Source organism: Toxotes jaculatrix, chromosome 11, assembly GCF_017976425.1.
Source record: "Toxotes jaculatrix isolate fToxJac2 chromosome 11, fToxJac2.pri, whole genome shotgun sequence".
NCBI classification, from domain to species: Eukaryota; Metazoa; Chordata; class Actinopteri; family Toxotidae; genus Toxotes; species Toxotes jaculatrix.
The window spans coordinates 18,780,705-18,804,483 of record NC_054404.1 but is presented as its reverse complement, the minus strand read 5'-3'; the positions used below and the strand labels follow the sequence as shown (position 1 = coordinate 18,804,483).

Here is a 23,779-nt window from a genome sequence, read left to right as displayed (position 1 = left end):
TGAACACATGGGACGTTTTTATGATGTATGTTTAACACATTCTTTCAAACTGCTGTACAAAGCACAGGAAGAGATGCTATAGGTCAGTACATGAGAGATGGGATGGTTTAGATTATTGCAGCTGTGTAGTAAATATCCGCTTTAACATCATCAATCAGAGGAAAGGTACAATGGGGGAAGGGGGAACAAACTGTAACATCAAACATTAAAACTTGTACAACTCTGAAAAGTATACTTTTTAGACACAAAGGACACATACATTGTATGTGTTAAATAACTTTTGTCAGGACATAAAAAGCTAACTACATCATTCACAGATTCAGCAGTCTGTTTAAATACCTTATTTCTACAAAGTGAATTTACATTTTTTTTTTTTTAAAAGTACAAAGTGCAAATACTATGGTTTCCATTGTTGCCGATTGGTGAGGGCAGATTCCTCCGTGCAGGAGGGGAAATCTCAGTCGCTGGCTTAACCTTGTTTCTTCGAGGGATTCTGAGGAGAGGATATTAAAGTGACAACAGTTTGGCACATGCTTTTTTTATTTTTTTATTTTATTTTATTTTTTTTTTTAAATGACTGCATTTTCCTGACTAAGTCAACACTAACAGCTAAAACAATATTTCGGTTCAGTCTGCAGATGTGCCACCAAGTTCTCTTGCAGCCATTTTATCCATCAGTGTGGGAGGAGTAGTTTACTTACTAGTTTACTGGAGGATAAGCCGTCTCCTGGTTTGGCCCCTGTGAGACAAAAAAAAAAAAAAAAAAATTAAACCTCACCAACCAAAATACGAGGAATACTGGAGGTAAATTCAAGCATCAAATCACGGCCTCCCTGAAGTATAATTGACCCTTCAATAAACGCCGTCCCGACTGGTCCCTGATTTCAAACAGATGCAGACTGAAGGCTTTTTTTTTCCAAGCCAGCTGAAGTAACATCTGTTGCTGGTGGATAGTATTAGCTGTGGCCATTAGACATCAGGTCGTGTTGCTCAGCTCACCCTCTTCTTTGGTCACGCCGAGGCAGCCCATCAGCTCCTGCAGAGAAAGAGCCTTGTCGTTGCTGATGTCGCAGTACTCCACAAACTTCTTCACGCACTTCTTCGGCTTGGATTTCTTGCGCAGGAAACGTTTGAAAGGCTTGATCTCCTTCTTTCCGATGTCCCCACTGGAGTTCTTGTCCAGTTGACTGAAATACCAATGGACCACCCTCTCCTCTAGGGTGTGGTTGGGGTCAGGTTCGGGCATCCTAAATGACACATATCAGTTCATCAAGCTAATAAAGGTCCCGCCAGCACTTCACCCAACTGTCTAAAATAACTCATGTCACTGGATCAGCTGCCTTAGATCCAGCAAAAACCAGCTGTAGCACACAAGAGTTTTTTTGCCTTTCTCTAAATAACTGGAGCCACATCAATAATGGTAGGATGAACATATGTCAAACCTTCCGGCGGACGCTGGGTCTGTGACGGCGTGCACCATGTCTGTCGACAGCGCATCAAGAACACTCGTCAGGAACTCTGTTTTCTTTGCCCCAGGACAGCCTGGAAAACAAACCACGGACACCTGAATGAGTGTGTGTGAGCATGCATGATACAGTTCATATGGAAATAAGTGCACGGATGTGTCAGCAAACAGAAAAAAACGGCCCTCCAGTCCCCAGCATTACAACACGTGTTGTAATGTGGAATGCTGCCGTCATAGGTGGCCTAATAAATGTTTGGGGAGGGACGTCATGTAACAGGCAGCGTAGTTTGAACGTGAACAGCACATAAAGACAGCGGAGGAGAAAATAAACCCAAACAAGGCTCTCACAGTTGTCTTTTACTCCTTCTCATAAAGTGTCAGACCTCCCCTCATCTGGAGGAGGAAGAGAGTACCTGCCAATCATCCCGGAGGCCCATGAGTGGTTTTGACAGCTGGAGGCTCAGAAGATGTCACTGAATGTTGTATGTATGGACAAGAGGCTCCATTCAGCACCTGAGACTCACCTGAGACATCAGGGGGACCAAAGACAGTCCTGACAGTGTTACTTGGATTTTGTCAGAGGGATGTCTGATTTAAAGGTATGAGTCCAGAGATAGACAGACACAACAGCTGATCTTCAATATGTGGTGGGATTACTATTTGAAATGTCAGACAGAGAAGAAATTAGCCTGTAAACCTGTGAGGTAAAATCTATCATTAACTGCCCTACTAAAAAAAAAAAAAAAAAAAAAAACAACCAGAGAGGCATTATTACATGCAGAATGACGGGAAAAAAATTAAAATGAGGGACGACTGGAGTGGAATGACCCTAAAGATAGTAATTGTCTGTTAGGCCATAGAGTTTTAAGAGTGAGGAGGCCAAAGTTGTTCTGGAAGAGCTGAAGGCTATGGAGGCCTGAGAGATTCCTGGATTCCTCGCCTGGCTCTCTTCTTCTTTCTCACAGTCTGACTTCCCTCTGCTATTCTGCCTGTGGAGAAGAAGAAATTCTCTGCAGTTTGCTACTCTTTTTATGGCCCAGGCCTGCGGGGCCAGATTCTCTTGTGCTAGAGATAATAGCATGCTTTGCCCCTCTCTAACAGGTGGCGACCAGCATCGGTGTAAACACCCTGCACCCAGCCTCCACTCCACCTTTCCCCAAGTAGCACAGGGCTTCAGCAACCTGCGCTGAGCTGAGGGCTGAACCATTCACATGTCCAAACTGTTCCACAGTCTCCTTTACATGCTGAACAGACTTGCACTTAAGTTTTAGTAGGCCCTCCCTGGCCCTAGCCCAGTAAAATATCTGACCCACCTGTGAATGGCCAAACTGGTGCCTTGCTGAGCCTCCTGTGGTAAATTAGTCTAGACAGTCACACAATTGCACCCTCAGAAGGTAAAGTGTTTTTATCTGGCTTCTGACTGAGGAGAGATTTGTGGGATGGCAGTTGGACTTGTTTGAGGCTTAGTGTTTTTCATGGAGAGCACACGTCCTCTCCGTAATGCTACAGGAATCTGAGTGAGTCTGCACTTCATTCAAATGGGAAGCCATCAGGTAAGGCTACAGTCCTTTCCTCCTGGCAGCAAAAGTTTTTCTTGTGGGGGCGGGGACAGATCAGCTTCTGTCTGTCTGGACACTGTCTCGCTGAGGGGCAGGACACAAATGTTCCTGCTGTCATTCAAAGGAAATTGAGTCTGGCCATTTTCCGTTGGGTTCAAGGCTGCAGCAAGTTAACGTCTGCTGTCTTATTCCATAATGATTATAATTACATAATGCACAAATCTGACAGATGCAGGATGGAATCAAGTTTAAAAAAGCCCCAAATGATTACATTTTTTTTCTTGCTGAAAATCTAACATCCACACCGCTATTCATACGCCTCCATATATCTGTTGCCTTTAGAAAGTTGGCCAGCGAGTGCATGTTTTGCATGTGTGTGCCTGTGTGTTACTGTCAATAAGAAGCAGTGTTTTCCTATGGAGCCACATGGGGCAGAGCCCTGTCAGCACTCACAGCCGCAGCTCCCGATGCCTGCCCCGACGCCGTCCCATGATCCTGCTCTGGGGAGAAGGCTAGCCAAACACTCCGCTTTCCTCTCCTGCCGCTTTCAGGGCAAGTTGCTCCTTTCTTGCATCTCGGCCCATAAACCTCTCAACACCGGCGCTTCAAGAGCAAATAGACTGCAGCAATGTGAAGGCAACGTTTATAATTATCCCTGGCTCGTACAGTAACAGGGTTTACAGCCGTTGTTGCAATTGCTCATAAAGAAAACAAGATGCTGCATTTTTTTTTTTGACTGTGTCCCGGCATATTTCATAATGAGAGACCTGGCTGATACGGCGCAGGTTTCTTTGACAGGTTTAGAATGAAGTCTGTGTACTTGTGTGAGCGTCTGTGTTAGGTGACTGCATGGCTGAATGAGTGTATTGTTTTCTGTCTTAGCACACTGTGTTTAAAAAGGTGTTTGGTTGGGCTTGAGGTCTTTCTCATGGCACAGTTGTGTTTTCCACGCCATCGCCACCGCACACTTTCTGCTGACAGACACTGTAATTTTTCTTGCTCAATATATTAGCAATAATATACACCAGTGCCACTGGAAGGCAAAGATGAGTAACATTTATTGGTCTAAGGAGTATTCATCTGTGACTGTCTATCCCACTGTTTCATACACACTATACAAGAGTCCTCAATGCAGAGACAAGAGTGCTGCTGTGCAGCTAAATGCAGCACCTGCGAGCAGAGAGCACAGCTCTGGCCCGGCAACATATTACATAAACAGTCATGGATGGGACGGGAACAGTGGTAGCTCTGTTCATATGCTGCTGGATTATTAACATGTTTACCAAACCACCAAAAAAGTGCAAATTTGCCAAGAACCGCTCAGCTTTAAACTGTGATTTGGTTGTATGCAGCACCTGAAAGCTATAAATCTGCTTTGCACTGGTTTTATGACAAGTCATGCAATTACTGATACAATTAAATGTGATGATATTTATCATCTAGTGTTTAGAAATGTAATGAAAACAAAGCTGAATGCACACTGTCCACTGCATTGTAAAACTGTGTCCGTGCAAAACTACGGTAAGAAGAAAAGGTCAAAGTTGAATCTGGAAGCAGCTCAGCAAAATCAAGTGGACATTTCTGACAGTTTTGGAACAAATATTTTCATCTTTACATTAAAATAAATGCTTTAGAGGAGTGCATTAAACTAGACCTGTTCAAAATTGCTTTAATCATTTATGTTTGGTATGTGGGCTCCATCGTACAGCTGAGTGGAGTGCTTGTGATCCTGTACCTCAGCAAGCAGGCATAAAAGAAGCTGATTTCTTTGATTGACCATCTCCTACACTTAAGGAAAAGTGGACTCACTACAGCTTTCCTAGCTGTAAGAGCCATGACAGTCATCTCAAAGAAGGCCTCAATATTAAATGACAAAATACAGTCTGTAAATGATGACACACCATTACACACCCCACATCAGCAGGACAACACATCAGTCAGTGCCTTCAAAAAGCACTATGGTTAAGGTTTGGTTAGGACAATAGTTAGGTTTAGGAAAAGACTGGTTTTGTTTAAAATAAATATTTGGTTAAGGTTAGGGATTGATGGTGGTCACAGTTAAAGGTGCTACATGTAAGTTTTTACTATCACTACATAGCCACCGTTAGCATTAACAGCTGTTGACTTACTAGTGTAGATGATCAAACTTCATTCCTTTACTTCTGCATCCTCTAATGTTGGACTGGAAGACAGACTGGAAGTTACAGTGACTCACTAGTGGTATCACTAGATGGGACAGACTGGGGCTAGCTGGTTAGCATGCTAACTTCAGTAGAAGAAAAGAAGTGAAAGAAATAAAATCAGAGTTAACATTGGCTTTGCTTTCCAATGCTGGAGACAGCTCTTGGTGAGTAAAGGAGTGAAGTTCGATGCTGAACTCCTCTAGACAGAAATAACGCTGGCTATGTAGTGAGAGCAAAAACGTACATGTAGCACCTTTAAGAGAAACCAACATTGAGTGCTGGCAGGACACAGGAAGTGAACAGCAAAATTTTTTTGTGAGCAACAAAAGATGATTTGTTACAACATGTGTTGTAATGCTTTTTCTTTTGCTTTATTTTTTCTCAAAATAATGTGACACACACGACCATTTCATCTACCTTCAGTTCTATCAAATATAAATTCCAGTCAGATATATCAAAATATAAATTGTGCAATTTAAAGTTTTAGATAGTGATAAGCAAGTATCTACCCACAGCAAACACGGTCTCACCTGTAACTAGGCACACCCCAGGACCACCACCCCCAAACTCCCCTCCTGCCATCAATTTCATTTTCTAAACCGTTGTCAGTCTTCCTATCATTACCTGTCTCTGGCATCCTATTATCCATTATCTCTACCTCTCCTCCCCACTATTCTCCATCTCCTGTGTCAGTTGAAGATTAATCCTTCCCCCAATCCGTCTCTGTCTCCTTGCTTATTGACCAGTGAGGGGCAGTACCTGGCAATCCTCAACTCTTTATCAAGCATCTCCTTGACCAACAGTGCTAATGATGTCAACAAACACGCACTGTTATCACAACCTTGGAAGAGCCCCACAGCTGGAGGCCAACTGGCTGAAGAACTTCACCATGTGGTCTGAACAGAGAGGAAAAACAGAGATTGAGTCCAGATTTTGGAGGCCTACCTTGGAGATGTCTGCTTCTAAAATGGTCCTTAGGTTTAGATGGATGGGCCCTGGCGTTCCCGTCACACTTTGGCTGTTCATACCTGTGACAGAGAAGACGGCGTGTGAGAAAATGCCAATCAATTCAAAGTGAAATGGGAGAAAGGGACTGTTTATAACAGTGAAACTATCCTCATTGAAAAATCAGAGAGGAATCTCATGTTTTCCAATTACCACCATCCAGTTAAATCTCAGGGACTCAAATAATTGTTTTGTGGCGAACCAGAGGCTGTGAAACACATCCAAAAAGAGGGGGAGGATTTGGGGCTGGTATGAGGACAGAAAGGGGGAGGGACAGTGAGAGATAGAGGGAGAGAGGCAGACAGAGAGCGTGGGACACAAGGAAGCTTTCACGGCCTCCCTTGGAGAGCTGGTGGAGACCCGATTGCTGGTCTGCGACTGGGCCAAAAGCTGGCCAGGGACAAGGAGAGAGAAGGGGGAAAATCCACGCTTCCATATGTGTGCTAATGTGCTGTCTGGCACTCTGCCTGGAGCCTTGTTAATCTGATACCCAGCCTCGCTGCTCAATAAGAGTGCACCAGTGCCCCACTCTGCCAGCCTGACTGACCTCTGACCTGCCGCTTACCAGACCACTGAGTCACTCTGTCTCATCGGCAGTGGAGACGTCTGTCGGCATGCTTATGTTAGACTTATGGGCAGTTTCTGCGCCCTCAAATACAGAAGCTTCTTTTTGTTGTCGGAAAGTTGCTGTATTTTTAGCAAATTTTCAGACCTGAGGAAAGATAATGCTCAGTATTGTTCAAGGACACTTTAGTGCAAAAGACATTTGTCAACGAAGTGAATGAAACTGGGTCATCCAGTGGGACAGCCTCTCTATCAACTGGCCATTCTGCTGTGGCTAATGATCACTTACCTGCTTTGAGTAACAACTGCCTGGTTTGTTTGTCACAAAGAGCTGAGCAATAAATTCCAAGAATCTTTGGGGTGAAAATACCATAGATAAGCCCTAAAAGAGCCGTGCGACACACACAAGTTTTGTACAGGTGAACTCTCTCCCACCTGGTGGAGGTTCCAGGTATGGGCCGTCCAGTGTCCACCAGCACACACCAGCAGTAGCCGGTAGAGGGGTGGCACTGGACTGGCTTGTACAGTCCTCCTTGGGCACAGTCTGGCACGAACACAGCATCGTTCTTGTGCTGCCTCGCCTCTTCCTGGGCAGACTGCTGCTCCTGGTCACATGATGAGGCTGCAGAGAGGGGTCAGAGGTTATAGAGGAATCAGGGAGGCATAAGTGGATTGGTCACATAAACGCACACAAACCGCCTGTAAAGTCAGCGTTCACTTAGGTGGTCTGGGTTGTGTGACTTGGCAAATACACACTCCAGACACAGACACACACACACACACACCCTCTGAACAAGGGGGTTTGTTAAAGTTTGAATTTGGAGTCATTCCTAACCAGATCTGACTAACACATTCTGGATTTATATAACATGCAAAATGTTTGAATAAATTTCAGTTTAAAAGTGAAAGGCATGCAGCTGCTCTCTCATTACGCTCTAACCATTGCTGCAAAACCCCCGAGGAGGAGGAAGACAGAGGGGAGGAGGATGAGTGCTTGGAGACAGTGTGTGTAGACTGCTATATCAGCCCCCCGTGGCACTGTTTACGGACATTAACGGGCTAATGACTACGTACAGCTCCCTATGCCCCAAGTTAAGTAAATATTTGGACACTCAACTGCCCTCTGTGGATGTGTGTGACAGAGAGAGAGAGACAGACAAGACAAAAGCAGAGCAGTGGTCATTTGGGCCTTTGCCTTCACACACCTACACACGGCGACACACTACTGCCGGGTAATGTAAAGTACCAGGGATCTATATGTTTACACGTTCAAAATCCCCAGGGAAAAATGCAGTGCTTCATGAGCTTCATGAGAAAGACGGGGTTTTGCAGAGCCTCAGCAGGATCTAATCAGACTTTTTTTTTTTCTCTGTGCAGCAGCCTCCGTCTCTGCAGAGCAGCTCTCCAACAGAGATTTGAGAATTAAACTCAGGGATAGAAGCAGAGCTCTTCTGGCCATGAGGGCTTTCATCACCAATCTCTCCCTCTCTTCGCTGCTTGCCTCAAGGCTCGGAAGCTACTGCGGGATTATGGATATCCCTTTTCTTTGTTTATTTTCATTAGAGATCTTTACCCACACAAAAGAGACCAAATGAAATGCCTCCCCGCTTTCTCAACCGACTCTCTTCGCTCCAGTTCCTCCGTATGGGCTCTCTTTGTTGGGGCGGGTGTTTTTTTTTCTTCACCCCAATACCCCAAAGAGCACATGGTAATCAAAACCATCAATGCTGCATTTCTTAGGCTTTTTTTATTGGTTGTAAATTATGATAATGGGATTCACACACAAATGCACATATGCACACAGGGTTCTCATCTCCAGGCTGGCCTCAAAATTTATGCAGAAAGCAACATATTTCCACAAAGAGCAAAGAGGCAACTGATCTGTACAACATAAACGTGCATGTGTGTAACAGGAGAGTAGAAAGGGACCAGCCAAAAGAATAGGAGATCCTGTGTTTGTGCCATGTGCTGATAATTACAGATATGCTGCAACGCAAAGAACCACAGAGAAGCAGATCCTCAAAGCCTGACGCACTCCAACACCAAGATGTATTGGTTTCACAACCCACCATCTGTCCTTAAAAGACAGGAACAGCCTCAAACCATGATTGCTCACACAAGTAGGAAAAACACAGAGCGTGCTTTTAGTTGAGGTTTGCAAACACCCGATTGCCGTCATTAAAGAAAAAGTAGCCTTTGAAACTCACATGGTGCTCGGGTTCTATTGTTCTGTCGGCTGCGAACCTGCTCCGTCCACAGAGTGGGGTACTGGGAAATGATGTCTGAAAGAAATCACAGAGACAGCTTTATTAGCCTCAATTGAAAACACACTCGTTTATCATCTGAGCCAAACCTGGTGGTTCCAAAACTCACAGACTGTAAAATGCACATCAAGGTTATCGTCTCTCACACTGCTGGAGTGGATATGGAAAGAAAATTGCATATGACAGCTGTGACCAGATATATAGCAGCAAAAAGAGAGGTAAGAAACGTATGACTATGGGTCTCCTCCTGTCTTAGCAAATAATCACATTAACATGAAACCATTAAGTGTCGTGTCTTTGAAAACATAAAAGGCTGATGCATGTGCTCAAATGCTACTTTACAAAATGTGACTGCCTCCCATTCACAGTGATGGATTATCTTCATTGCACTAGAAATGTAAGAAGTTCTGTTCTCAGCCATTTGGAGTTTAAAGGAAATGAATATAACAACACCACAATACAATTCCATTACAAGTAAGATCACAGCACTCAAAACACCACAGATGTATTTGCAGAAAAGTACACTTCAAGTGACCTTACTGAGTAAATCTGTTGACTTGATGACTCCTCTCTACTTGTGCTACTGTTAAACTATGTTTTAGCATTTACCAATAACCTGTACTTGTTTCTTGTGGCCACTGTGGCGCTATTCGACAAAAATGACAGTCTCATTGTAACATAAAATGAATGGGGGGAAAAAATTCTACGAAATGCAACTCAAGCTGAAATTGTCCTCTTAGCTTGCATCAAATCTTGTAAATTTTATCAAATGTTTTACCACCACATTTTCCCCCAATGACCTTTTTGAAGAATGAGGCTGTAACTGCTTCATGTGCAGGCTCCTTTGCCCTTTTAAGGACGTTTTGGTGCTATGCTTTTGAGTCAGTCAGTGGTGTCTCAGTAAACACAGGCACAGTATCAAACAACACAGTCTGACGGATAAGAACTCACCTTCTTCGTCTGCAGTAGGCTGCGGATCCACCACTAGGCCAGTCTCATCTGCATTTAGAATGGAGAATATTTGCAAGGAGACTACAATTACAAGAGTAAGCTAGCTTAGAGAACACTTTAACTATGTGAGATTTGCACATTGCCCGGCCAAGAAGGATGGAGACAGAAGTAGAGGTGAGGAGAATAAGAGGAGGAGGTGTGTGTGTGTGTGTGTGTGTGTGTGTGTGTGTGTTGAAAACTGAAAGAGGTGACTTACAGTAAGAGAAGAAAAGAGAAGGAAAACCAGAAGTATAGTGGTCATATATTCCCATGGCTTCACTTCATGCAACAAGGGAGCTCATTTTGCTATGGAGGACAGATTGAGGTCAGTTATAATGAATGAGGAGAAGATGAGGACCAGTTGTCCCTGATGTTCTTCTCCATCCCTCCACTGCTTGCATTTGAGTTTTGAGAGCTGTGTGAAGGTGGGGGAGACACAAGGGGTGAGGAACGCCGAAGCCAAGTCTGAGACGAACCAATTAACAGTGGGAGAATCGAGCTCAGCGTTTGTTTGGTCTCTGTTTGTTTGTATGATTTGCGGTAGGAGGGAGACGGGGACTGAGGTTTTGAGCCGCTTAGGGTGAAACCACGGCCGTAGGTGTGGTTAACCTCAGTGCGGGTCACTCATTCTGCTCAAAGTAAAGCTCTGTTAATGCATGAGTCAGGGCATCTCTAGTGGGTGGCTCCGCAAACGGGGATTAAACTTAAACTTCTTTTCTTTAACAATGAATTCTCCATTGCAAAATCAGGATTTTACATTTAATGCAAGTTTGTTAGGCCAGCCATTCATCTTCTTAGGCATGTTTGGTGGATAAAAATACATACAGTCAGTGTGACCGACTGAGGCAGGCATGTTATTACTCCGCTCACTTAGGGGATGGAAATGTCATTTCAAAAAGTGTATTTATGATTGGGATTTACGATAAACCACTAATGACCTATCTTTACTTTGCAGCCTTTTACATGACTGTAACACCTCTTTTAGCATCTGCCAGGAAACCCCCGCGCTATTTGTGGTCATACGGCATTAGTTTTACGGCTGTTAGTCAGTCGTCAGCTGCATATGATTCCAGCATGTGAATGAATTTGTCAAGTCAAGCACCAGAATTGGGTTTATGGTAAAGCATTTGACTCTGTTCTGATAATAAAAGTGCAGTGATGGCTGCTGTGGAATGCTTAGGTACTGATGGGCTTCTGCCGAATCAAAATATTGATGCAATCACTGCTATTTTCAGTGCTGGCACACCACAAATCTACAGTTTATTCTGCTTTTCACCACCCTGTTTATCCAACCAGTTCAGATTGAACCACAACCCCTCCTCCACCTCTTTTCCGCCCTCGCTCCCTCTCCCACCATCCCTCCTTCTCTCTCAAATTTTGCATTCCCACTTGATCTATGTGTAATGAGTTGGCCGGGCTCAGACAGACAACTATACCCAAGACTGTTTACAGAGAGAGAGAGGCGCAGACATAAATGTCACACTGACAGAAATAACCCATGTGACAAACAAGTGGATGCATACGCACTTTCTCTCTCTCAAACCCATGCGCACGTTCATGCATGCAAACACGCGCACATGCACACATACACAATCACATAAGGAATCGATCTGAATAAACTCAAATTACACTTTTTCTTTCTGAGCCTTCAAATCACATCAGTTAAACAAACAGTCTCCTAAAAGATGAGAGCATGATATACAGTATCTGGAGCTGAGAGGAAATTTAGTGGTTCTATATCTGGAAGAGGGCAGATGTTGATGAGAGACAGAGTGAAAGTAGGGTGGAGAATAAAGTGTGAACATTTCCTTGTATCTTATGACACTGTTGCTGAAAAAGAACCAAGACAAAGGGAGATAAAGTTAGAGAATAGCTTCTGATAAGTCAGTGTTCCTCCATTCTGGCTGCTCCCTCGCTGTTTGGGTGCCTAGTAAAGACAACAGGCGGTTATAGGCGCTGCAGCTGCTGGCGGCGTGCATTAAAGCTCGCCGCAGCCTCTCTCCTTGGACTTGTTACTCAGTAACAGACTGCTTTTATATCAGCCTTCAGGCTGCTTGCACTCTCTCGAATTGACAAAATATTAGAGAGGCAAGCCTTAACAGGCGACCCGCCCTGCACATCTCCGACACAGATGCAGGCAAACAGACAGAGATACAAATTAATACATACACACATGTACATGCATGCTTAGATAGGTACACGCATCATGCACGTGGACAAACATGAAAGCACACATGCACATATAAAGGAGTCGATATGCCTCTGAGAAAGTCTCACCTGCTTTACCTGGCTCTCTTGTGGTAGCTCTTTCTTGTTTTGATCCTGAAAAGCGACAGACTCAAATTAATTAAAAACTCAACACTGTGCACTTTTTTGTCATGCGTGACAAAAGACGGGAGATCACAAACCTTTGGTCTCGTTTTGTGGCACAAGAACAAACAGCCACCAGACTTAAGTAAGGAGTGAAGCACAGTGGTCTGGTTTATTTTAAAATGTGATTAACTTTGACTTTCTCTGATCACATACACAGTGCTTGTCAGTGGAGATGTACTTTATGAACTTTTTAAACTTCAAATACACGGCTCTAATTAAAGTACAGCCGGCATTTACAACTACTGCTGCTACTACTGCTGTTTCTGGAACTTTCTCACTATTGAAAAAGCAGTAACATCCGAGGCAGCCCCACGGAGACGCACAGGGAGGACATGTGGCATTGGTTATTTGATTGTTCGGCAGACGCCATGCTCCAAGAACACTTACATTCCTTACAGTTTAATTTTGTTGCTCAACTCTGAAGCAAGGATTTTCTTCTAGGCTTATTTACACCGCAGCCCCAAGCCTTGAGCAACGCTCAGTCCTCGGGTGGCCCTCAAACCCTGTGGCCGTCAGTCCAGTCACTGACCACTTTCCCACAGGACAGAAGATTACACCCCCCTCAAAAACGGAATGTCATGCTTTGCTGTGTTGAATCCGATTTATCACTGTTGCTTCATAACATTACAGAAACCACATTTGAGTACAAATCAGTCATTTTAAATATCTTACATTGGGCTTACTTCCAAAATGAGATGCCTGTACTAGCGCAAATACAGTTTGCATAAGTGTAGACATTATTGAAAGTTTCCCCATTGTGTAAGACAGGTTTCGGGGGTTTTACCCACCTTGGCATCGAGGTTTTTTATTGGCCACTGCTGAGCCACTGATGGGTCGGCCATTGGGTGTGACACACCAGCAGTATCCAGTGTAGCTGTGGCACTGAACCTGTAATCAAAACAGCATGCAAACAAAGTCAGCATGAGCAAACCCAGGAACGGCATCTGTAACAATGAAATGTGAAAGAACAGAGTTAAAAACTCATTAACAATAAAATCCATTCATGGGAAAAGAGAAATTCTTGCAGAAATTGGACTCGGTGGTGTGAAAGAGTTACTCTTTTCTTCTGTGGCCTCCCTACTCCAGAGCCGTGCCGCTTATTAAAAAGTGTCATTTATGTTGTGTTTTTTGTTACCTCGCTATATGTGCCGTCAGGGTTGCACACAGGCACAAAGACCTGTGGGAAGACCTTCTTGGCCTGCTGCTCTGTATACTTCTTCTCTGCTACACATCTGGATGTATCTGAGGAGCACCACAAATCACCAGAATCACTACACATCACAGAGACCCGTGATTCAACCCACAGCTCAATTATTTTCTTATGCTGCACAACTATGAAACCAACATGCTCAAAAAGTCAGGAGAAGATGTTGAATCTCACAGATGATGAAGAATGAAAGAGAAATGCGGGAGAGAGAGGAGAGACGGAGGGGAAACAATTCAAGACATTTCAGAAGCGGCAGATACTTGTGTGGCTGGGAATAGAACCAACACCCCCGGTCTTATTAGGAGCGAGTCAGGCAAGCCTGCACAGTGCCTGGTGGTAAAGCCATTACTGAGCGAGGCGGCTCGTGCTGCTCCTGTAGAACATTCCAGTCACCCAAGAAAAGGGCTGATGCACAGGGAAAACCTGACCCTTCCTTAATGTCTCTGAGTATGTCTCACTCTCCTTCTAAACCTCGACCGTCTCCTCAGTTCAGCCCGAGCTGTCCTCTAAGTATTCGTTGATTACAAGTGAGGGTCAGCAACGTTTCACCTATGTGCATCTCATGTCTTTTCACATCCTTCTGTCAGAGCCATGGCTCATCCTGTCATTCCACAGCTGCTGCAGCTCACCTGGCCAACAGTAGCAGCTGTGCACGCTCTCGGGAAAAGTTGAGCAGCAGTGGGTTTAATGGTAACTTGGTGTGACACACTAGCTGTCGCGCAGCGCTCGTCGAGCTGGCAGGTTCAAATCACATTAAAACACTGACTCATGCTAAGTTTAAAAACACTCTCCGGTTTGGTCAGGAGGCTGCATGTCGCTGGCATGTCTTTTCATTAGACTGTCCATTAGACACATGCAGGGGAATGTGCACTGCTTTCCCTCAGTCTGGTGCATGTGTGTTGTGTGTGTGTGTGTGTGTCACTGTCACTGGAGAGGAGAGGGGGGAACGACGCTGGATGTTCCAGATGGGGGAAAACAGTGAGTTGAGGAGTTCTAAAGTTAGCTCCAGTGGAAAAACCCAAAACCATCGTCCTTCTCCAGGGGGCTCCGACCGAAAAGCTGACTGGAAAAAATGACAGGACACTTGAATCATCTGTGCGCAGTGATAGAAAACAAATGTGGTGCCAGTCTCACCATCCTTAAACACAATCCCATCCTCTGTGCTTTTAGGCCAGATCAGCCCCCTGGTTTATTTCGGGTGCTGACACTGCTGCTGCCACTGGGTCTTTCACCCCGGCCATCCAGAAGCAGAGGGGGGTCCGAACCCTTATACACCCAATGTTATTGACGCGTACAATACGACTTTCATGGACTCTCGTCCCTTTCAGCTTCCTAGCTGGAATCCTCTATTCTGTGTCCCGGCGCTGTCCGCCACATCCAGATGTCCGCTTAGAGATGTTGCCATAGAGACACAGCGCGGGCATAAAATCGCGGAACGCTTTTCCATCATATGAGACTTCTTTTTAAGCAAACCCTTTTGCTCACGCTCCCTGCATTAGTGATCTAATATTGTAATATGTAAGAATGGGGCATTGTCCCCAGTCTGCAGAGCAGTGAACCAGCAGTAGAGTTAGTGAGAGGGGTGGGGGTGAAAGGGTTCAGGGCTGCAGCATTGGGGTGTATGGGCTCTTCCTTCCAATGATGACTAACAATGAGGGAGTCTGTGAGCTGGCTGACCTCACTGGCTCTCCTTCCCCTTTTGCTTTTCATCTCCAGTCATATAGTCCATATATGTACAGCTTAACATCTAGTATGATGAAAATGAGACCATTAATTCTTGTCACAATATTTCATTGAAATGTCCTCGCTTCTGCATAATAATTAGACTTCACAAAGCTGAAGCTGTGGAAGTCACAGATCAGTGGGGAAGCTGTTGATGCGGGGATATATTTCTGTTTTACCAAAGCATGAAATCCGTAAGAAAACAAAAATAATTTTCACTGAAACAAAACAAGTATTTTGACAAATTAACATACATTTCCCCTGTCAGTACAAATGGTGTGAAATTATGAAACCAGCCAGGCAGTAGCAATAGCCCCCCTCCACCCACTCTCAGTGTGTCAACCCCACTCGTCCTCCCAGCACTCAAAGAATCAATTATGCTGAAATGAATTTAACCCACAAGTTTCTACTGTGACCCTCTCTGCGCATTTGAGAGCGTCAGGTGGCGCTGAAGCGTGACTCATGACCTGACCTTTGCATGGCCCTCGGATGACCTCCAGCTGGGGGTCGCGGCACTTGGCTCGGAGGAACTCGCAGCGAGATGTGAAGGTCCTGCCGTCGGAGGCGCACAGGGGTTTGCGAGGAGCTCCGGCGCATTCCATGTTGCACTCCTTATCCTGGTCCACCCGCAGGAACTGCATAGGTAACAAAGTAGGAAATAGGCAGAGAAAACATTTGCTAAATGAGCCATTTCTGGGAACCAGTCAGCTCTGCACCAAAGCATTTTAATCTCCAAAACAGGTGTGATTCTGAAAGGATTTATGAAGACTAGGAGCGGGAGCCTGTGTGGGGGCAAATGCTTTATATGAAAACAGGCTGCTAAACCAAACATGGGGCTGGTGTCCATTGCCAAAGCTATACAAATTGTTAATTCTGTTTAATCAGAGGTTCACTGGCAAGTGCAACAGGCTTTCATAAATACACTATAAAGAACTGATAAACAGCACAACACAAGGACAAAGACAGGGCAGTGTCACTACAAGCCTGCCAGGGTGCAGCCATGATTTGTCTTTGTCGAAAGGGCTGGAGAAGACTTGACTGACGCCTCATCTTTTCTTTGTCTGTGCCAACACCTGCACAGGTATTCACCTGGAATCTCTCCTGAGGATGTTTTACTCAGCCATGAAAAGAGAAACAAGGATGGAGACTCCTGGCTCAACGCATCGGATCACCTGTGTCAATGCTACCATTGTATCTTCCACCGTGGTATGAAACCTCCTCGCCAGGCCACACAATGAGGCGGTGGCGGTGTGTGTGTGTGTGTGGGGGGGGGGGGCAACAAGCTGTGACTGCTACAATGAATGAAAATCCAGCGAATGATAGAGTGGCTGAATAAACTAGATGTCAGGGAGCTTTGTTGGGCTACAGTGTGAGTGTTGGGTTTACATGAAGTTTGCGTGAGTCATTCAGTTTGGTGGAATAATGGGTAGAATGGAAACAAAACAAACTCTGTGCCCAGGCCTCCACAGGTGCTGTTTTCACTCAGTCATATCCAAAAATAAATACCTCTCTAAACTCTTTTGGTCTTCTCTTATAATGAAATTATTTGCACGTATGAAACACTGCAATTTTACAGTGCTTTCAGTTTTGCTCTTTTGCTACGTGATGTTTTTGTTCAGGTTTCAGTGGATGCACGGAAATCCAAAATCTGTCTGAATGACCTCTGTCAAGTATTCAGAGCAGCCAGAAAAACAGACTGAAAATTCCTCTCTTTCACTCACACACAGTTATCATTCTGTTGAACAAAGAAGAGTATCAAAGCCCTCACTTAGAGGTAAGCCATAAAAATCTGTTCCTAGTTATCAAAAGAAAGGGCATGGCAAGACAGAAGAAGAAAAGACACATCCATGGAGAGGGCGGGATGATCAGCAATAAAAAATTTGTTGTGTCTGACATCCTACAAATGAAGTGAGAGATGAGGTTTGGTGGCAGCCCTTTGCATTCAGACGAGCAGGGCTCCAGGGCTACATGCACCTGGAAGAGGGTTGGCAGGGAAGACAGTATCGCCCTGGGTCCAGGAGGGTGGGGGGGGGCACGGCCCACTCTGTCAACCCTGCTCATAAATCTTCCCGGGGGGGATCAGAGAGGAGAGGCCCGTTCAAACACATCGGAAGGGGAGCCGCAAGGGATGGAACATGAGTCTTTTGGATTGAGTGAAATTTAAAAAAACAAAACAAAAAAAAAACAAAGTTCTTTCTTTCCTCTCCGTCTTCCTGGGCTTATAAAAATTGTATATAGCACAAAAAGTTTCCTGATACCGCAGAGTTGTCTGTTGGCTTCATAAGTACAGCCTGTGTCCAAGTCTCAACACTCATCCTTCATCTTTCTAGACAGAAATATGGAGAGTTACCGTTCTTCCTTCTTTGGTATTGACAAAATCTGAATAAATGTTGCTTATTTCCGGTGGTTAAAGGGACCTGATGAGGTACTGCCACATTGGCTCCCATCAGCTAAGTACCTGTTCCTTAAAAGAACTACTCCTGACACTTATTTCTTTCCCAATTTCTCTGTATAAACTGGGGCCCTAACATCTCCTTGCCCTTCCTTGTTAGTGTCTCTGAGTTTCTTGGATTGTTCGCATCATTGCATCTAAGCGATAGTCTCCCATCAGTATCCTCCCTCTCCCCCTGTCCTCCCACACCAGTTAGGACATCCTTCTGCAGCAGTGACCTCCTCTCACCCTCCACTCTGTCTCTCACAGCTCACCCCTTCACATAAAGTCCAGCAGGCGTGACGGGCTGGTCTGAGGATGGTTTTTGCAGAGGACATGCAATCTTCCAAAGCCAGTGACTGCTCTGATAGTGGATAAGTGCGTCCAGCCATGCTTGGTGGTGGACCGCCAGCCTCGCCACAGCCCACGCTGACCACCCCAGTGCTCACACTACACCAGCATTATCAGCATCAGCCCTTGCCAGCCAGCAGACTGACAACTCAAACAGAGTCATTCTGCAGCCCAGCATCCTGCTAGATGTCCACTGTTCAGCACAAAGCAGAGCGCCAAGTGCCTGCAGGTTTATGATAAAGCTCCAAGAACACAGCATGGAAAAACACAGTTAGCCATGAAATCAGCCACCCATGAAATCAACCACCCAGATTCACTATCGGGCATCCAAGTGTTTATTTCACAGTCAAAGTTGGCCACACTGCAGCAGGAGAACAAATAAGATGTGAAAACCAGTGAGAGGAAGAAGCTCCAGAGACTAATGGTGTGTTGAGGACCTCTTCCTCCTGTGTACTCCTAATGGTAGTTAACTGTCTGCTGCAGATCCCTGTGTGTTTGGCCTGTGGTGATGGATGGGCGAGGCTGAGGTAGAGCCCTGACACTCCCCTGATGTCTCATTCCAGCCTCTTCAAGCCAGCACCATCGTCATGAACAGCAAAACCCTGGAGAGTGATGGATGGCCTTCACCTCAGCTACACGTAGCCCAAGTTTCCGCCCTTATTTATCATAAAAGAAGACTCCAACAAGACAGAACACATTTTGTGACTCAAATCCATTTATCGCTCAAATCCTTTTCTAGCTTACTTCCAGACAGCTGGCTCTCACTTTCTCTGGCTCTATCAGCTCAGATGCTTTCGCTAGGACACTTCCATGAAGTGTACACTTAGTATTTAGATTGTGTAGTGCATGAATTTCAATTGGGTAGTGTTGTCTCAAACACGGCCATTGTTCGTCGCTGTTAGCTAGCTAGTTAGCACAGGCATTATCATTCATGGTACCAAACCATTACAGACAATAAAGGCTTCTATCCAACAACAGTATAGTGGATTATAGTGGATAATGTAAATTTGTATAGAATGATGTTCAATTTTGCAATCATCGCAACAGCTGCAGACTCCTCGGCTGCCATTATCACCAGTTTTAAAATAGGTTGGTGGTCCCTCCCCTTCTGCTATGTAACCAAGATGGCGACCATTGAGGGTGAGAAGTGTCCAGTGCTTCACTGTCAACTTTTGGACAGTTATGAGTACACCATCCAGGTACTCATACTGCACTGCAGGTTGAAATAATTGTCGATGTGAAAGCACTGACATACTCCAACCAGCAAGTGTACATACGGAAGAATGTGAAATGAGACATGCTCTGTGTTTTCCTTTCGATTTACTCTGCTCTCGTTCCTTTCATGATGTCTTTTCTTCTTTGCGTGATCTCTCTTGGAAGATGCTTTTTGCATCTGCTAAAATAATACAAGAGGTTGGCAAAGGAACAACAGACAGGCCAGACGGGCGGAGTCAAGGGAAAAATTTTTTTCCAAGACCAACCAGCATACAAATCAAATCCTATTACCTCCCCCTGGCTCTGCGGCATTGTGGGATTGAATGGAGTACGGAGGAGGCGAGCCTCCAGCAGAGAGCACATTGTAGGCTGATAAGGGCCTTCTGGGCTGGGAGGCCCCCGCTTCCAGCGCCCCGAGAGGCCCCTCACACCACAGCCCCGCAGGGTCAATGGGGGCCCCAGCTGAGAGCCGTGGCAAATGTGTTAAATGGCCTTGGCGGGAGTTTCCTGCGTGGATGCTAGGATGCAAAGGGGATCATTAGTTTCCAGCATGGTGGAAAGGGAAGAAAGTGACAGCCTTTAACCAGGCTACTAACTCAATCAAAGGAAAAGGCTTTTAATTGCTGTGAAAGATGTTAAAAAGAAAGAGAGGTGGTGTGAAAGGCCACTGATGGTCATGTGACAATAAAAAAGTCTCTGTGGGCAGGTGCACAGTTTTATGAAAACACAGGGGGCAATGGAGCCCATATGTTACACTAAAATTGCTCTGTACAGGTTTAAGAAAAGAGGCAGCCAGTGTTCTACGTGCCCTCATCTTTTCACACACTATTTCCTACTTCCATAAACCATGGAAAATGTCTGTCTCATGAATAACCTGGGCAAATATCCCATTTATTTAACTGCCTGTTTGACCTCAAATATGCACAAAATATAACATGGAGACATTTTCTTGAAACCAGCAATAACCTTTCCTGTGTCTTTCAAACAATAAGCCATTAATCACTCACAAAGTCCTGTAAAAGTACAAGTCTAGTGCTCCATATGCTATTCCAATAAAGGAGGTCTAATGAACCACAGTGGGGAGGTATAACACAGACACAGTTACCACTGAAACACGCAATGAAAGAGAAAAGTTTCTCCATTCTTATAGTCATATCCAGAGCACAGTGGATGATGTGTCATACCCAGACACACTCCAGGCACAGCTGTATCTGCATAACCTTTACATCATCTGTTGGATAAATATTACCACCCATGTAACTTCAATGAAGAAACACTCATTATTATCTGTACTCATACTGTCTGTGCAAATCTGTGCATCACGGAGAAAATTAAGAGGGAGCATCTGCTCAATGCAACACTTCCTCCCACATTCCACAACTCCATAGTGCCGTCAGGGAGAAAAGGATCTCCGACCCTTCACCTGCAGGTTAACAACTCATGGCCATTTGTTTCCAATTGGATATTAAGGCATCTTCACCCGGACCATAAATAACGGTGCTGGAGGAGGCGGCTGTCACTTCAACCTCTAAATCAAAGGGGGAAGCCTCTGACAGTGCACATTCCGCTCTCTATTATTCCTCCTTCAGCTTGGTATCTGCACTTGATTGTGGCCATGATATTCCTCTCATCTCATCATTTTCACCTGAACTCTGAGGAGAAATGGACATGATGCACCATTTCTGCTGTGGTAAACAACACCATGTGCTTTGCTGCAGCACACCCTCGGATACTGATACCAGCCTGTAAAGAGCCACTGGTGTTTAAAAAAAAAAAAAAAAAAAAAAAAAAGGACGGAGAGGCAGACAAGCTGAGAAACTATCAGGCAGGTAAAGGCACTAAAGGCAGACCAGAGTGGAGCTGCTAACAGCCCAGCTCAACTTCTCACAGGCAAACCAGCAGCTTAGCCATCTCTTCAGAGACCCTGAAACACAGGGTCTACATTTGATGATATCTCTATTTGATATCTTGAGTTTTAAAATTATAGCTTAAATTGAATTTCTGACACATACACACAACATATTCAAGCTGTGACAAACTCTTACATCTAAAAACCCTATTATCAGCATGGACCATAATGCTGTTGGAATTAATATAACATTTCTATGTGCCCCTGTTTATCCATGATTTTTTGTATAAGCATTTCTGATTATTATAGGAAAAGCACATAAAAATCCATAAATAAAGAAGGACAAACAATGAGTGAATGAACTAACAAACTGATTTAAAATAGACAGGTTTCAGGACTGTGTTTCTGCTGTAAAAATGAATATGCCAATGCGTGTTGAACTTTTACGCATGGAATGCACGAGCACATCGTTAATTCTAAAACCCATATTTACAAATGGATGTGGGCGAGACGTATTCGGGGAATTATGTGTCTCTTCCTACCGTGAGAGCGGAGAACTTTTGAGCGCGCCCGGCGCACAGCACACAGAGGAAGACCAGTAGCGGACAGACGCGCATCCTGACGCAGCGTGGCAATAAACTCTCCAAATTACGCACGGTCCAAAATTCAGTCTGTGTTGCCTGAACTTCACCAAAGCAAAAGAAGAGTGTCTCTGGAAGAAGTCGATAGTGTTTAAAAATCCACAGTGGTCCTTAAGAAAAAATGTTAGTGGTGGAGCGGGGGTTGCTGGTTTATTTCACTTCGTCTCCTTGGTTTCGTCTGCCAAACCGTTTGTGTAGACACTCTCCTTATTTCTGGCAGTGAGATAACCCCCCCCGTGTCCCTGACCTTTTCCCCTCCCTCGGTGTCTCTCTCTTCTCCCTCTCTCACTCTCTCTCTCTCCAATTCGACTTCTTTACTCTACAACCCCTCCCTCCACACTTGATTTCGTGGACTAGATCTCTTATCGGATGCAGGCAGTTCCCCAGCCGGTAGGTAGGTAGGTACAGATTTAGAGGGACTCCGTCTGCTGCTGGTAGCTGAGGCAAACACGTCAGGTATTCTTCTCTCTCACCCCTTTTTTTCCCTTTTCCCTCTCCTTCAAAACCACAACAAGAATTCCCCCCTTTTCAGAGGATGTTCGTTTGGCACAGAGACGATGGAATGAGACAGGCTACTGTCTGCTGGGAGGGTCAGCAAGGAAAAGAAACGCAATCTGCGCTCAAATTCTCATACTGCTACACACAGACACACACACACACACACACACAAACTACAATACACAATATGGATTCCCTCTCAGCATCATTCTCCATAGACAGTTACCCAAAGTTCTGCAAGTTAACACACTACACAAAACCAAATAATACAATCTGGTATAGGCTCTAAAAGCAAAATAACTTAATCTGCCCTATGGAGGCTCTGACTCATCCTATAATAATCAGAAATGCTTATACAAAAAATCGTGGACAGTCATTGTTAAATGCCACAATATTAAAGCCAGATTTGGAGGGACATGGTCAATTTATGTACATATATTTCTATACATACTTTGTCAGGTCTGTGGTCATTTGAACGCAGAGAGCGGCACCTTGCGACTACAACGCCACCTAATGGTATATGCAAACAGTTACAAGTTTTCACAGCCAACTTACCTGACATTTGGTATGAGGACACTGAGCTGCTCGTCATCTACAGAACAATTTTCACCCTTGTATTCACTTTATATTCTGCAAGCTGTAACTTGTTACATTAAAAAAAAAACGTGTTTTATGGTTTGTTTGTTTGTCTATTAGTCTGTCTCTTTTGTAGCCAGGCATTATCACATTTTTTTTAAATCTCTGAATTCGAAGGCTGTAAATAAAGTTGCAGAAATATATAAGAAATATAAAGATGTCAAACACATTTGTAACTAGTAAACTGCCATAATTGACGGTATCGAATTGATATTTTCATGAGGGGAGCATCACAGACCTTTTTCACGGCAGACATTTTGACTCGTCACCGCAGGAGAAGGACAGGTGTAACCAATCACGTAATGATGGCTCTGTTCCATTTAGCTGCACAAGTTTCCAGGCCATGGTATTGTATGCGTTGGCTGGCTGGCTTAGTTTACTAAACGAGACAGAGCCTTTGATAATGTTCACACCTGTGGTGTTTTCTTGCAATGACAAACCAAAATGTCTGCCGTGAAAAATGCTTTTGAATGTGATGAGTTCCAATTGTTTTGACAAGTAAAAAATATCTAATATCAAAAACTCTGTGAGACGATAGCTGGAGTGCTATCCACACTCAGGTTAGCCTGATTTAATAAAACACTAAAAGCACGTTCAGTAAAAGAAAGACAAACATTTAACAGGGAAGAAAACAGAGGTGATTCTCGTCAAGCAAACACATCAGTAAAATCCAAAATATGAAAAAGTTTACCTTTCTTTAGAGTTCTCATTCTAGCAGGAACGCCATTGTGTCTTTTCGTGAAGAGAAATTACATCTTCGTGATAGTGTTATTTCAGTGAAAACCCCCATGTTTTGTAACGGGTTGGTTAAAAATCAGCTCCCATG

The 23,779-nt window shown here is 44.5% G+C and overlaps 1 protein-coding gene across 5 annotated transcripts; it reads right to left on the bottom strand.

Annotated features, from left to right (window-relative positions):
* Positions 1-378: 378 nt before the first annotated feature.
* On the bottom strand, positions 379-23,779 carry smoc2 (SPARC related modular calcium binding 2). 5 transcript variants are annotated; one of them, XM_041050679.1, is made up of 13 exons: positions 23,645-23,779; positions 15,805-15,967; positions 13,539-13,645; positions 13,192-13,291; positions 12,308-12,352; positions 9,992-10,072; positions 8,984-9,058; positions 7,212-7,398; positions 6,153-6,235; positions 1,443-1,542; positions 1,000-1,247; positions 702-739; positions 379-493 (listed from the first exon to the last, which is right to left on the bottom strand). In XM_041050679.1, exons 2-13 carry the CDS (start codon positions 15,932-15,934, stop codon positions 470-472), a joined length of 1,218 nt encoding a protein of 405 aa, XP_040906613.1. In that variant the 5' UTR covers positions 15,935-15,967; positions 23,645-23,779; the 3' UTR covers positions 379-469. The 5 variants fall into 5 exon arrangements, with proteins under 5 accessions (XP_040906613.1, XP_040906610.1, XP_040906612.1 ...); XM_041050676.1 differs by lacking the exon at positions 23,645-23,779 and adding an exon at positions 21,721-22,261; XM_041050678.1 differs by lacking the exon at positions 23,645-23,779 and adding an exon at positions 21,721-22,260 and having other exon boundaries at positions 9,992-10,039; positions 12,317-12,352.

Coding starts and splice junctions, on each gene's coding strand:
- smoc2 (XM_041050674.1), bottom strand. CDS start 21,795: ATGCGCGTCTGTCCGCTACTGGTCTTCCTCTGTGTGCTGTGCGCCGGG. Junction 9,059..9,991: donor GCCTACTGCAGACGAAGAAG/GTGAGTTCTTAT, acceptor GATTTCTTTCAG/ACATCATTTCCCAGTACCCC. Junction 7,399..8,983: donor CAATAGAACCCGAGCACCAT/GTGAGTTTCAAA, acceptor CCCTCTCTGCAG/CCTCATCATGTGACCAGGAG.